General features: G+C 52.7%; 5 protein-coding genes across 5 annotated transcripts; 3 read left to right on the top strand and 2 right to left on the bottom strand.

Annotated features, from left to right (window-relative positions):
• Positions 1–124: 124 nt before the first annotated feature.
• M409DRAFT_18156 (uncharacterized protein) lies at positions 125–2,003 on the bottom strand (the record flags this gene model as incomplete). Its single annotated transcript, XM_033804375.1, has 2 exons — positions 125–1,894; positions 1,998–2,003. 2 exons carry the CDS (start codon positions 2,001–2,003, stop codon positions 125–127), a joined length of 1,776 nt encoding a protein of 591 aa, XP_033672814.1.
• A 223-nt stretch (positions 2,004–2,226) lies between these two features.
• On the top strand, positions 2,227–4,860 carry M409DRAFT_63462 (uncharacterized protein; the record flags this gene model as incomplete). Its single annotated transcript, XM_033815613.1, has 1 exon — positions 2,227–4,860. The coding sequence occupies one exon, from the start codon at positions 2,227–2,229 to the stop codon at positions 4,858–4,860; it is 2,634 nt and encodes an 877-aa protein (XP_033672813.1).
• Positions 4,861–5,447: 587 nt separating this feature from the next.
• Positions 5,448–8,104, top strand: M409DRAFT_63461 (uncharacterized protein; the record flags this gene model as incomplete). Its single annotated transcript, XM_033815612.1, has 5 exons — positions 5,448–5,855; positions 5,914–6,804; positions 6,860–6,934; positions 6,992–7,058; positions 8,055–8,104. 5 exons carry the CDS (start codon positions 5,448–5,450, stop codon positions 8,102–8,104), a joined length of 1,491 nt encoding a protein of 496 aa, XP_033672812.1.
• A 2,014-nt stretch (positions 8,105–10,118) lies between these two features.
• On the bottom strand, positions 10,119–11,680 carry M409DRAFT_18153 (uncharacterized protein; the record flags this gene model as incomplete). The annotated part of the gene is made up of 3 exons (XM_033804374.1): positions 10,119–11,130; positions 11,186–11,425; positions 11,478–11,680. The coding sequence occupies 3 exons, from the start codon at positions 11,678–11,680 to the stop codon at positions 10,119–10,121; spliced, it is 1,455 nt and encodes a 484-aa protein (XP_033672811.1).
• A 545-nt stretch (positions 11,681–12,225) lies between these two features.
• Positions 12,226–14,416, top strand: M409DRAFT_63459 (uncharacterized protein; the record flags this gene model as incomplete). Its single annotated transcript, XM_033815611.1, has 4 exons — positions 12,226–13,381; positions 13,442–13,538; positions 13,604–13,801; positions 14,356–14,416. The coding sequence occupies 4 exons, from the start codon at positions 12,226–12,228 to the stop codon at positions 14,414–14,416; spliced, it is 1,512 nt and encodes a 503-aa protein (XP_033672810.1).
• Positions 14,417–15,438: the final 1,022 nt, after the last annotated feature.

The raw sequence follows: 15,438 nt of genomic DNA, 5'->3' as shown, positions 1-15,438 counted from the left end.
TACTGTTGTCAAACTCTACCACCACCGCAATCGTTTAAACCCGGAACCCTTGCCATTGTTCTCGGCTTAATAAATTCCTCCTCTACGCGTTCGAGGAGTACTTTCTCTGCCCAATAGTATACATCTACAGCTTCTCGCTGTAGTCCTTGATTTGGCTAGGGACAAGTTCCACGGGAATCTCTTCTTTCAATCCGAGTCTGCGACATTGCAACTCAACTGCGCGGCGCTCGTTCCATGCCTTGCCCATGACAAGGATGAACGGAAACCCGATGAGGTCAGCGTCGTTCAGTTTCCAGCCAAATGGTCTTTGTCGATCATCGATGACCACGTCCAGGCCACTTTCGTGCAACGCGCCCAGACTGTCATACACCGACACAACATCTTCCTTGGGCGTGCTGCCCGCGCCGACCAGCACGACTCCAAATGGCGCAATAACCTTCGGCCAGTTCAGACCCTTGTCATCTGCTATCAGCGAGGCCGCAGCAGCAATAAGTCTGGACACGCCAATGCCATGGCAACCCATCTCGATTTCGACCTGCTTGCTCTTCTCGTCCATGACCGTCGCTTGCAAAGGTTTGCTGTAACGTCTTCCGAGATGGAAGGTGTGCCCAATCTCGACTGCTTTCTCGAAGTGAAGGCTTCCTTCAGCACCACACTTTGGGCAAGGGTCATCTTGTCGTGCCTGGGTTAGAAGGAAGGGCGCTTTCTCGATTTTTCCCGGTAGCCCAGTAAACAAGGGATGCTTTGCCCAGTACTCTGCACTGGATTCGACGGATTGCACGGACAACCTCGGATCTAGAAGAGTGACTCTTTCGGGTTGTAGGTGACCATTTGACATCCCTTGTGCCGCCTCCTTGTTGAGGAGTTGCTTCAAGTCCGCAATATCCGAAGACTGGCTGGTATCTATTCCCGGCACCAGATCCTTGATGGCGTGAATGTTCGGCTCGAAGGGCCCTTTGGGAAGGAAGACCTCCACAATCGTGGGGGCCGCTGTGACATTTGCTTCGGTCTCGCTTGTCTCGGTAGGCTCCTGATCATCGCTCTTGGCTACTTCGCGAAGCCGTTGGGGAGCCTTTTCTACTGGCTTATATCCATGCCAGACCTGGAAAGGAATTTGGGCATTCTGGTCGATCCGAGAATCCACATGATCTGGATTGTATTGGCCTCGGAACAACTCCTCGTTGATAGTCATTCTACAGCTGGCACAGCTGATTACCGTGTCTTCGCCCTTTGGTGATGGAAAGTGATATTCGTGGCTATGATTGCCACCCATGTTGCCAGAGTCTGCAGTGGCAACCAGATAGGGCAGGTTCAGCTCGTCCAAGAAAGCTCTATAAGCAGCGCGGACGCTCTCATACGTCTCCAGCGCTTGCGCCTCGTTCACATCAAATGTGTAAAGGTCTTTCATGACAAATTCCCTTCCACGCAGTAGGCCTTGTCTTGGTCGCGCCTCATCCCGATACTTTCGAGAGACTTGATAGAGCCGCAGTGGGAGATCTTTGTACGAATGGACAGCGTTCTTGACGATCATCGTAATCTCTTCTTCATGAGTTGGTGCCAGTAGATACCCAGCCTCCTTTCTGTCTTCAATGTGGAACAGTTCAGCGTTGCGGCCATCGAGACGTCCAGACCTCTGCCATAGCTCCTGTGATGACAGGGAAGATAAGGAGACCTTCGATGCGCCGACGCTTTGCATGTGCTTGTCGATCAGACGCTCGATCTTGTCCTGTACGCGAAGTCCCAGGGGCAATAGATGGAAAATCCCACTGTGAGCTTGGCGGAGGAAGCCAGCCCGCAGGAGCAAGTCGTGGCCATGATCGCTGGTATCTTCTGCGTTTGCCTTTCGGGTTTGAGTAGGAGTCCAAAATGTGCTTAGACGATTTCGGCCATCAGACTGGAGAAAATATCAGCAGACTCCTTTGGTGTAGCTCTGATATCCTCGTACGTGTAGCGAGCGTGATTGAGACCGCAGAGCGAGAGTATGAGTCCTACCACACCGCCATAATGTGGTCAAGCTGCTGCTTGATGGCATTGATGAAGAAAAGAAATGACATGGAAGCCAAAGTGAGCACTTCGTTCGCATCCCAGGTCAATTGTGGTGACGGCTGAAATGGCAGGTGGGACGAGCCGCAACTTTAATTGGTTCTCGGTCTGAAATTTAGAGAAGTTGCACTGCTCCACGCCAGAATAACGACTGCATGCGCCAAAGAGCGTCCAGCAACAACCATGGGCGCCAAACGGAAATCTGTCGACCACGACAGCAGACCGCAGAAGAAGGCCAAGCAGGACACTGGCAAGAAGTTCGAAAAGCCAGCCCTCATATTCGAAGCGCGACCCGACTGGCACGCCGCCCAATTACCCTCAGTTGAGACGAAAGACGTGAAGACTCTCCCACCGCAGCGATCGATCGACGAGCTGTATCGATATGCGACGGCCCTTCTCGACGAGGAGAATAAATCCTACAATGACTCTCATCTCTCCGGCTCTGCACAGCACAAATTCTTGTCGACGATTATGTCCTCTGGAACGCTCGAAGATAAAGTTTCCGCCCTGACCTTGCTTGTACAAGAGTCGCCGCTGCATACCATGAAAGCATTCGAGAATCTCTTAGGGTTGGCGAAGAAAAAGAGCAGGAATCAAGCGCTCATGGCTGTGGCTGCGCTGAAAGACTTGTTGGGCCAAGGTGTGGTACTACCAGATCGGAAACTGCGTGCGTTTGGCAAGCAGACCATCCTTCTGGGCGCTCTGCAAGGAAAAGCTGGGAATTGGACATCCGGCGACGCTCTTCCTGGCGGACTGGCAAAGATTCACATGGTTGTCTGGGCATTCGAGGATTGGCTAAAGAAGAAGTACTTCGAGCTTCTGCAGACTCTAGAGGCTTGGTGCAACGACGAAATTGAATACTCGAGAAGCAGAGCGATAACATACGTGTGGGAGCTGCTCAAGGACAAGCCTGAACAGGAGGAGAATCTCTTGCGGCTACTGGTCAACAAATTAGGCGACACCGATCGAAAGATTGCATCCCGAGCATCATACCTGCTTCTACAACTTGAAGAATCTCATCCTGCGATGAAGATCATAATTACGAACAGTGTGGAATCAGACTGCCTGTTCAGACCTGGACAAAGCAACCACGCCAAATACTATGCGATCATCACATTGAATCAGACTATCCTGTCGCAGAAGGACCAAGTGCTTGCCAACCGATTACTGGACATTTATTTCAGCCTCTTCGTTCAGCTTCTGAGGCCCAACGAGAAGATCGAGTCTGTTGACCGCCCGGCCAAACCGATGCCAGCGCAGCGAACTCAAGGGGGTGGAGGCAAAGCAGGGAAAATGGCGGCAAAGAAGAGGAAAGCTGAAGAGCGTGACGAGGAAGCTGTGGTGCAGTTACACGACAAGATGATTGCTCAAGTGCTGGCCGGCGTCAATCGTGCGTTTCCATATGCTGACACGGACGATCCAACGTTTGAGAAACAGCTCGACACCATCTTCAGGGTGGCACATTCTGCCAACTTCAACACTATCATCCAGGCCCTCATGCTCCTACAGCAAATATCGTCGCGGAAGCACTTTGGCGCAGAGAGATTCTACCGGACATTGTACGAGTCACTGCTGGATCCGCGTCTGTTCACATCCAGCAAGCAAGTCATGTACCTGAACTTGTTGTACAAGAGCTTGAAGGCGGATCTTAACGCGAAACGTGTGCAAGCTTTCGTCAAGCGACTACTTCAAATCATCACAATGCACGAACCACCATTCGCGTGCGGAGTACTCTACTTGATCAGCGAGTTGGAGAGCTCCTTCCCAAGCATTCGGAACATGCTGAAAGAAGCCGAAGTCAATGAGGAAGATGAGGAAGAGCACTTTGTGGATGTGCCTGAGGACGGCGAGTCGACGACGAATGTCCAACAACCTGACAAACGCAGATCATCATACGACCCCAGGAAACGAGAGCCCGAGTACGCCCATGCTGAGCGTACATGCCTTTGGGAGATACTGCCCCTCCTGCAGCACTTCCATCCCTCGGTGGGTTTGTTCGCAGAAGCTGTCTACGGCACGAAAGAGATGCCGCCCAAGCCAGATCCGACACAACATACCCTTATGCACTTCCTGGACCGCTTCGTCTACCGCAACCCAAGCACCAAACCGGTCAAGACGCACGGAAGCTCCATCATGCAGCCTCTTGCAGGTAGCAGCGCTGCGGATCTGCTCGTTAAGCCCCGTGCAGGTGGTGCTCGAAGCGCACCTCTTAACACGGAGCAATTTTGGGCGAGGAAGGTCGAAAATGTGGCAGCTGATGAGGTATTCTTCCACAACTACTTCAACGCCGCTGGCAACCAGAAGAAGAAGGCTGCAGATAAGAAAGAGAAGAAGGCACGCGGGGAAGACGAAGACAGCGAAGAGGAGGCTGAGCAGGAGATCTGGCAAGCCATCGCCGCCTCGAGACCAGAAGTCGAGGGCCCAGAATCAGATGATGATCTCAGCATGGGTGACTTGGAGAGCGCATACGATCGCAGCGATGACGACGAATCAGAAGCTGGAATCGATCTTGGTGGCGGTGAAGGCGATGACGATGGAGAGGATGCGTTTGGTGACCTCGACGGACTGGACGACAACGACGCTGACGAGATGGATGAGCTTCCGGAGCTCGAGAGCGACGAGGATGCAATGCTGGGTGATGAAGATGAAGTGGCTGTTGAGGAGTCCGACGACGAGGAGGAAGAGGAGGTGGAGGAGAGCAACGCCGCACGCAACAAGAAGAAACGCAAAGAGAAGAAGAAGCTCAAGTCGCTCCCGACATTTGCATCTGCCGAGGATTACGCCAAGTTATTGGACAATGAGCCCGACAATGTATAGTTCTGGTTTACATACTGCAGTGCGAGGGCACGAAGCTGCAGGAGACAATCGCCTCCTCATCTTTGACCAACCATTGAAGCTGGGGCTGAACTTCACTTACAACTTCCTTGACTGCCACACATGGCTAGCTCCAATCCTTTGGCTCTAGCTGCGAGGGCAGGCTCGGCTACAGCACAAGTCTTTGCCAACACGTTCCACAGCACTCACTGGTCGCGGCGCAGTACAAGCTCGTTAATCAACGTGCCCAGGCCTGCCCGGGCGTAACACATCCTGTTCGCAGCCGATCGCTCATCCCTGCCGCAGAGCTTACGAGATGAGCGGACTTATTATATACTGGGTATCACAACATCGTCGACACTACACCTACCTATCAGAGGCGATTGCTTTGTCGCTTCAAATCTAGGGTCGGGGGCATCAGCAACATCTGGCAGCAGCCTGTTGGGGGCTGAACCCACCCCTAGACGAGCCCTATCACATGGTTAGTTGGCCTCGCGACCTGCCCAAGTCACTGCTTGGAATATATGCACTGCAGACGCCTTCTGTGAAGACTTGCCAGAGACCCTCTCTACTATCAGCGCTCTGCCAACATGCTTTTCCTCGTTCTCATCCCCCTCCTCCTAATCTCGTACCTCTTCGTCTCCTTCGCCCGCAATTACTTTCGCCTCCCACGGTCCTTCCACGGCCCCTTCTTGGCCAGCGTATCCGATCTCTGGCTCTTCAAACAATGCATCACGGCGAATCTCCACTACGCAGAGGAAGCTCTACTCAATAGAAATGCATCGAAACTGGGAACCACTCCAAACATCGCGAGGATCGGGCCTAACGTTGTTGTTACCAACGATCCTGACTTGCTTAGACATATGAGTCTGCCGAAGAGTCGATGGACTCGGAGTGGGTGGTACAGCGGCTTCGAGATGGGCGGGAAGACGCCGCATGTTTTGGCTGAAAGGGACGAGGCGAAGCATAAGGATTTGAGGGGGAAGTTGGGGAATGGGGCACGCTGTCCTCTTGTGCTACAGAAGCAGATTTAAGTTGCTGACTGGGGATATATAGTACTCCGGCAAAGGCGTCGACAGCCTCGAGCCGTGCATCGACACGGAAACGACCAACTTCATCACTCTTCTCAGAGAACAATACGCCCGACCTCGCAAGACGCTGGATATGACCCGCCTCTCGCAATTCTTCACCCTCGACGTCCTTTCATCCATCGCCTTCGGCGAGGCCTTCGGTTTCATGGCCTCCAATACGGATAAATGGTCTTTCGTCGCGGGCAATGAGACCTTCATGCCCATCCTCCAACTCATAACAGACGTCACCTTCGTCCGAAGACTCTTCCACAACCCCCTCGTCTCAAAACTCTTATCGCCCAAAGAAACCGACGAAGTAGGCCAAGGCCGCGTCCGACGTTTCGCAGCAGAGGCCATCGCTCGTCGCTTCGAAAGCGGCAAGGAAGGACGCAACGATATGTTGGGGAGTTTCAAAGAGCATGGCCTGGGGTTGGAGGAGTGTAAAAGCGAGAGTCTGATCCAAGTCATCGCAGGCACAGACTCCACGAGCACAGTCCTACGAATGACCATGCTGTACATCGCCTCCAACCCCCTCGTCTACCGCCGTCTCCAGGCTGAGGTCGACGCCACTGACACATTCGAAGACGGCGTCATCACCGATGCTGCCGCGCGCCAACTCCCCTACCTGAACGCTGTCATTTGGGAGGGCCTCCGCAAGACCCCGCCGCTTTTCGGACTCAAGGCGAAAGTCGCTCCTCCAGAGGGAGAGACTGTCCATGGTGTTTTCTTCCCCCCTGGTGTTGAAGTTGCGACTTGTCTTCATGCTGTCACGCATCGGAAGGATATCTTTGGGGAGGACGCGAATGTGTTCCGTCCGGAACGATGGCTTGAGGCGGATGGGGAGACGAGGAAGAGGCTTGAGTGGGTGACGGAGCTGGTGAGTCTTGGGAATTCAGACTTGTTTGTGAGGGCTATCTAACGGTTCTGAATAGGTCTTCGGAACCGGACGTTTTGGATGCCTAGGGAGGAATATCGCTTGGATTGAGCTGAGGAAAGTGTTTTTTGAGGTACGCACATCTAGTCCCTTGATGTGGTATTGGTTCGCTAACGATAGTGTTCTATAGCTTATGCGACATTTCGACTGGGAGATTGTGAATCCTTTACAGCCGATTGAGCGGAGCAAGGGGCATGGTATGTTCATAAGTATCAGGACCGGTCGCGTATGGAGACACTTGCTGACTTTGTCCGGTTTGGGATCAGGCTCATGGGTTCAGAAGGGAATGTATATGATTGTTCATGAGAGGGAAATCGTTGGTTGACGTGAGGGAACCGGTACCTGGAAGTTACGAGCGTTTCGCCCCTTTGCAAGCGGTTTCCTTACTCGTGTTGCAAGCAATGATTCAACTGTCACTACTTCGCAGGGCGTTGGCAGTGAGATCATTGCATGAGCCATACCAATAAGCCATAGGCCACAAAACAAGTCCGCGTTCGTGGAGTTGTGCTGCGCAAGCAGGACAGATGTTGCTCTTCTTTTGCGGAGAGTCTGATGGGAGATAGCGCGCATCAAGGAGGGCAACGGCACGCACGTTGCACAAGGAGGCTATGTTGTGCTTCACTACGGCCACCTGTCTTGCAGCATTGTTCTCAAGGCAGCCTCGTGGGTCAGAGCAGAGTAAGACATCTCTAAAGACCTGGCGGAAAGCACTCTCAGAACGCGACCCGATTTGACCCGAACTCGGCACAAGATTTGCCGAGGAGAAGGTGGCTAACTTCACCTCATGCCTGAGCCTCGACTGTCTCCTTGGTCAACCGAGAACCTTTTACGATCCTCATGCATGGCTGACGACTCACAGCCTCGTCCTCAAGTGTGGTATGACCTGGCTGCTTCAACCCATGCACGAAGCGCTGGCTGAATGTCCTCGACAGTGACCGATGCAGACAGTTCGCCATCTCGCTGTCGAAACTGCTCGACCGGGGGTTGACAGAGTTATAGGAAGAAAGTTGGATGTGATGGCAATCGGCCTTCTGTAAGTCAACTATTCAATGTCCTCGGACTTGTCAATTGACGAAGTGCGTTAGTGTGCTAGATGCTCTGCTGCCAATGTGGAATGCATGGTCTCGGCTCAGCTGTCTAGGAGGACCAAACCGAGGAGGTGGGATCCACCAGACTTCGTTCATGTGCTAAAGTAAAAGATCTGACGAGGACTCGGCTACTTTTACAGATTTGCGAGAGCTGAGGTGACCGAGATCGAGTGCCTTCGGAAGGAGAACGAAAGGCTCCGCAAGGCCTTGGAAACAAGTCGACAACAGTCAAGTGCGTGCCCGCCCTTGACTGAGGCGATGAACAGGGAAGCTACTGGCGCTCCAACCCGAGATCGTGTGGACATTTCGAGACACAATGATCCGGTCATCAAGCACGTCGGACGACTAGTCTCTACAGGCCCGGGAGAAGATGTTTTCGCAGGCTCTACGACCGGCGTGCACTTCATTCGCTCTGCTGAGCTCAAGTACCAACAAGTCTTCGGCTCGAGCGAGGCTTTTGGAGAGGTCTTTTTCCGCACGAATCTTCTTCCACATCCTGGATCTCCGAAGAACAATTTAGCTAGCGGTTTAGGCACACAGATCGACTATGCGGCCCTATTAAGTCGACCCAAAGAACACTATATGGAGAGACTGGAGAGATATCTAATGAAATGGAATCAGATGTTTCCTATCTTCTGCCGTCGTCAAGTGAAGGAGATGTTGGCAGAGGTTCTCGACGCAGTCTCGCGGCAACAGCATGACAAGTTGTCTGGCTTGTACCAAGTCCTCCTGATACTGGCTGTGGAATCATGGAGCTCCGATAACACCGAGAATGGTGACTGTGCTCCATACTATACCGCAGCAGTCCAGCTGGAAAACCATGCTGCCGCGCAGACAAACCTGCAGACCATGCAATCTTTGCTCCTCAAAGCCATATTTGTACAGCTCTCAGGCCAGCACGCTGATATGGTGCAGGCCGTTGGACGCCTCATTCGCCTTGCACAAGCATTGGGCCTTCATCGAAAGTCGAGACGCTTTAACTTCTGTGCTGGGGAGAAGGAATTGCGAACCCGGCTGTGGTGGTGTGTGTCCATGCTTGAGATGTGAGTCCCACAAATCCTCTTAGAATTCCAGTGACTGACCTGAGACTGCTAGAACATCTAGCATATCACACGGCCTTCCAAAGCTCATTCGAAGCGTGGATGTTGATGTTGGATTTCCTATCGACTGTGACCTGGACGACTCTACCCTCTTGGACTTACCCGTCCCCCTTCCAGGCGAAAGTAGCGGTTCGGCCTTGTTCATCGTCATGTGCCAACTAGTGACTATCATGCAACGGACCACCGAGGTCTTGTTTACCACCACTGACCGACGGAACGGAGAACGGAAGATTCGCGAGTTGAGCGACCAGCTACGATCTTGGACAAACAGCTTCACCATTCTCATGGACGCTTCGCCAAGTCTCCGGCGAGACAATGTCTTCTTCATCGGCTACCTCCGACTTCTGAACCTGTTCAGCATCATCCTCATACATCAGCCTGGACTTACATTCGACGAGCATGATTCTCAATTCAACAAAAGCCTGTCGGCTAGTACAGAGGCAGCTATTGCAACCTTGCAGCTATTACAAGATCTCACAGATCAGCGACGAACGTTCTATCTACCACCAGAGGGTACCAAAATTGTCTTCCAGAGCTTACTGATTTGCTTCTTCTACGCTTGGCATAGTGGTAGCTTGCAGATGCCGAGCTCTGGGTTATTACGTGAGGACGGCTTCTCCAATTCCGGCTCTACTACCCTTCAGGACGTTGTAGAGGTGGGCCTTCGCCTCATTGCCAATCTTACTTCGGAGTGCCCATCTCTCGAGGTTCGTGGCGAACTTGAAGGTGCTGCGCATACCTTCATTTCGATGTCAAGAAGAACGTATGACCTCTACAGTCAGCGTTTCGGAGACGCCGCATCATCTACAGAGCCTGGATCGGCAGCCTTTGGCGATGAATTGCTGGCAGATCACTTCCTTCCGGACTGGCCTAGTACTCTGTGGGATCTGAACGATTCTGACTTCATAGAGTGGTCCGAGACGTACGCTCACACTTTGTTCCCAGTGGAAGAGGCTTCGTAAGAAGGACAGATTGAATGTAAGTACCATTGTGATGTGGATGAGAAACGTGGAGTGTACTGAGACTGCATCAGTGCTAACTCGATGCCTAGAGATATCGGCACCGTACACTAATGGAGCCCATTGGTCTGACCGTTCGAAGATTTATCAGTTGCAGCACCATTTACAAGCACCTTATCTGAACGGTCTCTTTCATGCTCTTGTAGCGAGGCTGTCGTTCCCCATTGCAACACCCGATCTGCCATCTGCCTGCAGCAGCCCATGTAATTCAATGGATCGCAGAGCTTCTCAAGTTCAGCCTTGGGTATGTTCTCAATGACAGCTTTATCTGAGAGGAGCGAATCAATTAGGGGCCGTGAAGTATCGATGGAGTCGTGGCAAGCTCGGTATACAATGTCGTGTGCTGGCTGACGACCAAGAGAAGGAGCCAGTCCCATCATTACAGCCTCAGCGACGATCAATCCACGGCTGGAAGCCAGATTCTCCTTCATGGCGTCAACGTTCACAACGAGACCTCCCAGAGCAAAAGCTGTCTGATGCAGCGCGCCGCAGCAATAGATGAAGCTCTCTGGAATACAGACCCACTCCAAGTGCCACGGCCCTGAGGCTCGCTCGAAGTCTGATACCATGGCGTCCATGGCAAGTCCAGCATTGGCTCTTAGCAGTTTCGAGGCCGCTAGGATCACTTCACTTGAGATTGGATTTCTCTTTTGCGGCATCGTTGACGAGGCTCCTCTATGAGGCACAAAGGGTTCCGATACCTCGCTCAGCTCGTTCGAAGACATGATGATCACATCCAAGGCAATCTTGCCCAGCGAGCCACCGATGAGACCAAGGAAATTGACAATCTCAGCGATGTGGTCGCGGGCAACATGCCATGTGATGGATGGGTCTTTCAGACCAAGCTCTTCTGCAAGAAGTCTTCGTACCTCCAACCCAGTCGTGTCGGATCCGAGAGAAGCCAGTGTTCCCGCAGCACCTCCGAACTGCACCAACAAGCAACGCTGCTCGATCTCCTGCAGTCTTTCGAAGTGGCGTTGGAAGCCTGAGAGATACACTGCGGCCTTGTATCCGAATGTTACTGGGAGTGCGTGTTGCAGATGCGTTCGTCCCGCCATCGGTCTGTAGTATGTTCAGCAAGTCGACTTCAACTTGGGGGAAAGAGCCGGTGTCTTACGTATTCCTGTGGGTTTCAACAAGTTTCTCCAGGACCTGGATCACCTCCAGCAGCTGCCTACGCACGAGCTCTAATGCTTCTTTCATCTGGCACATCGAAGCGCAGTCCATGATATCCTGCGTGGTGGCACCCCAATGGATGTACTTGGCATGCTCTTGCGAGATCATGGTGTTCATCTGCTCTACGAGGGGGAAGACCGGATAACCGACTATGTCCGTGTCGCTAGCTAGTTTGTCGAAACTGGTGTCTTGTCAGTCACCTGCCATGTTGCACGGCTCTTCGCACTGCTCACTTGATCCTATCGGTCTTGCAGCCTTCGGTGATGGCCACTGCTGCCTCCTTAGGAATCACTCCAGCTTTCGCCTCTGCCCTCGCCAGCGCTCCTTCTACGGCGATCATCTGCGACACGAAAGAGGTGTCTGAGAAGATCTTACGAGCATCCTCTGTACCGAAGAGATTGCGAAAAATGTTGGAGTCGATGGCGGTGGAATTCATCTTGGCGGAAAAGTTGTGTCAACAAGTCGACTTGTCGAAGAAGTTTTGAGAAATTAAAGACGACGGGAACAAATGGCGACGGGAAATCAAAAATGTTAATCCTTCTCGTCCTGAATATATTCTCCACCCACATGGCGCGGCCGAAGACGCCGCGCAGCCTCGCCTCCCTATCCCGGCCGGGATAGCTTATCCCGAACTCCCACATGGCCTCCATGTTTTCCCCCAAAGGTTCCTACTCCACCTCCACGGGGAACTTGCATTGGTGCGAGCACTCGGTACGGGTGGGTCGTAGAGCGGCACGACTCGTGCCATCTCGCCATGCTAAGGATTTGCCATGTTTGCCTGCGATCGCTCGAGCGGGCTGCGTTCGGGATAGGGGCTATTCCGAGTCAGACGTACTTCAATGTCTGGAGACAGCCTTGCTACATAAAAGCGATGATCACAGCGACGATTCTGACAGACTTAGCAAGCGAAAGTAAAATTCTGTCCCACCAAGTCTTCAATCGTCTGGACCCGTTGGTCAACCCCAATTCATCCAGGCCAACATGTTACGCGGAAAGCATGTCGGTCTTCTTCAACTCGTTCTAGTCGTTGCGCCCGCTTTTATTCTCTTCGGCTACAACCAAAGCAATGTCGGCGGCCTGCTCTCAGTTCACGACTGGGCACAAACCTTCCCCGAGATCGATACGCTTATGACCAAAGGCGCACAGAAGAAACATAACAGCACGATCCAAGGTGTCGTTGTAGCTTCATTCGTCCTAGGAGCCTTGGTCGGCGCTCTTAGTTGCTCGTGGATCGGCGACAAGCTTGGAAGACGGAGGACTATCTTCTTGGGAGCTACGTTGACTCTGCTGGGCGAGGTCCTGGAGTGCAGCTCGTTCCAGCTGGCACAACTCGTCGTCGGTCGGACGATTTTGGGCTGTGGAGTCGGGGCTCTCAGTGCCGTCGTGCCTGTCTGGCAGTCGGAGACATCCTCTTCGTCAAAGAGAGGACAGCATGTCGTCCTCGACGGCCTCTTCATCTGCATAGGCTATGTCTTGCAGGCGTGGATCAACCTAGGATTCTACCAGATCAAGCATGGACCACTTTCATGGCGTCTACCTCTGGCGCTGCCGTCCATCGTGTCGATCCTGCTTATGGGCTCCATCTGGCTGTTCCCAGAATCACCTCGCTGGCTCGCTGCCAAGGGCCGGACACAAGAAGCTCGACGCAATTTAGCCATCTCACGGAACGCCGTCGAAGACGACCCACAAGTTGTCTCTGAGATGCACGCTATCGAGCACTCGCTCGAGCTGAATAGCAAACACGCCTCCCGTCTTCGAGACATCTTCACCAGCCGCGAGGACAAGCTCTTCTATCGCTTCATGCTCTGCATAGTGCTTCAGTTCTTCCAGCAGATGACTGGTGGGAATCTCATCTCAGTATACAGCACCGTCATCTTTCAGCAAGGTCTCCAGCTCGATAGCCAGACATCTCGAATCCTATCTGGGGGCACCTTGACATGGAAGTTCGTCTCGTCGTTTGTGGCTTTCTTCACGGTCGAGCGATTCGGTCGGAGGAAACTTTTCATGTTCAGTGGCGGCGGCATGGCACTCTGCATGATGGCTTTGGCTACTGCGACAAGTTTCCCCAAGACAAATCAATCGGCGCAGATTGCTTCGGTATTCTTCGTGTACTTGTTCAACTTCTTCATCCCGATTGGTGAGTGGGACAGACAAGGCAAGAGGTGAGATGTACGATCGCTGACATTGAATTCTATAGGTTTCCTAGGCGCCAACTTCCTCTACTGCACAGAAGTCGCTCCTACGCATCTCCGAGTTAAGATGGCTTCCATATCCACCGCAAACCATTGGCTTTGGTACGTGCATCTACTTCGCATGCCGTCCAGCACGACCTTTTCGAGACCTTGACTGACACATCTAGGAACTTCGTCGTCACAATGATAACCCCTGTCGCGATTGAGAGCATTGGCTATCAATACTACATCGTTTTCACCTGTATCGGCATCTGTGTCCCGCTGTCAGTTTACTGGTTCTACCCAGAGACGCAGGGCAGAACGCTTGAGGAGATGGATGTGTTGTTTCGAGACCAGGGGAGCATGAGGGCAGTTGTGAGGGCTTCGTTGACGAAGCCTGCGAGGGTTGGAGATGACGAGTCCGTAGGGAGTGTTATGGATGAGAAGAGGAGGTTGAGCGTGGAGGAAGTTGAGGATGTCTAGAGAGAAATGCGAAGGATATGGTGATACGATCCTGCACCCCGCCATTGAAAGAAAACAAGAGTACAGTTCTGTGATGCACAATGGCTCTCGACTCAACATAATGTTCATTTTGCAGAAGTATCCGCGGACCCTCCGAATTCAGGCGTGCAACATACATAAAATGGTAACACAGATCTTCGACACCGAATCTCTAATTGAATTCGGAGCCGAGGAACTGACAGTAAGTGCCTTGTGACGGCTATATAAGGGCGTGGCAACTATGGACAAGACGCTTTCCCCGTGTCTACATATCTCGAATCTGCGGTTCTTTCTGCCCAGCCTATCGTCCAACGCGAGCCTTTCGACGGCCTGTACACATTGACAATGGCTTTGATACGTCTTTCTCCTCGCTCGCAAGGGCCCCTAGAGCCTTCCACCGTTGAAGCTCTCAAGGCCCGCATAGCCTCATTCGACAAAGATGCCCGTTCTCACGGTCTGTGGTATCAAGAGATCGAGGATCCAACGAACTTCTAGTATGAATCGCCCAAAACTGTTGACCATACCCTGAGTAGGGATACTTACAATGATTCGTCAGCTACTTCCAGTTTGCGGTAGCAGGCGATAAAACCGACAAAGCGTCGAATACGCTTGAGCTGCAGGCAGGCTCCGAACTCATCTCTACTCTTACCAAGGAATTCGACTTCGTCGCCGAGACCATCATCTTCTCCCCCTCCTCGACCCACATCCACGCCGCGGCCCTCCCCTCCTCCTCCCCAGTCATAGCAATCGGGCACTGCCACATCGCCCCTCCCGACAGACAGGCCTTCCAACGGACATTCGACGAAGTCGTGCACGTCCTCGAGGACTTCACTGACAAGCCTGTCGGCAGGGCGTGGGTCGATGGAAAGCCGGAGTTCTTCATGTTCTCGGGATGGGAGAGCGTCGAGCAGCATGTGAAGGAGTTTGCGGAGAGCGAGGGGTTCAAGAGGGATTGGGTTAGATTGAGGGACGTGGTGGAGGGATTTGGAGTGAAGCACGTTATGAAGGTGTAGATGGGAGAAAGGCATGTTTGGGGTTGGACGTCGGTTGTAGGTGAGATAGGTATCTCAGACAGGAACAGTTGTTCATGCATGTGTCATGCTTCTGCAGCAAGCTTTTGTCAACACAGTGTAAGCATTTCTTAGCGAGGTGTTGTATTCCAATTAGGGGCCGATGATAGGTTGACTGCTATATGCGGACAGCCTGATGCACGAGAATCCTGGACCAACTTCCTTAGCGAGATGGGTGTGGTTACACAGATTGTTCAGCGTGGCGTATTCACGAACGACGAACAGGGTAGACTTCTAATGTGCATCGTTGTGGATGTCGATGCGGGAGTATGTAACCCTCGTGGCTGCTCGACTTTGAGTTGTCCATCGTGGGTATCCGAGGTTCCTAACGATCTTCGAGATGCCTCACCAATCTGCTCACCATCAAGGCTACATCAGCCACCCAGGACCAGTGTACGCTCCACACACAAGAGGAGGCCACTCTCACTCGGGAGCAAGAGGAAACCAACAGG

The sequence above is a fragment of the Zasmidium cellare genome (genome assembly GCF_010093935.1).
Source record: "Zasmidium cellare ATCC 36951 unplaced genomic scaffold M409scaffold_4, whole genome shotgun sequence".
NCBI lineage: Eukaryota > Fungi > Ascomycota > Dothideomycetes > Mycosphaerellales > Mycosphaerellaceae > Zasmidium > Zasmidium cellare.
This window is presented reverse-complemented; position numbering and strand designations above follow the sequence as displayed.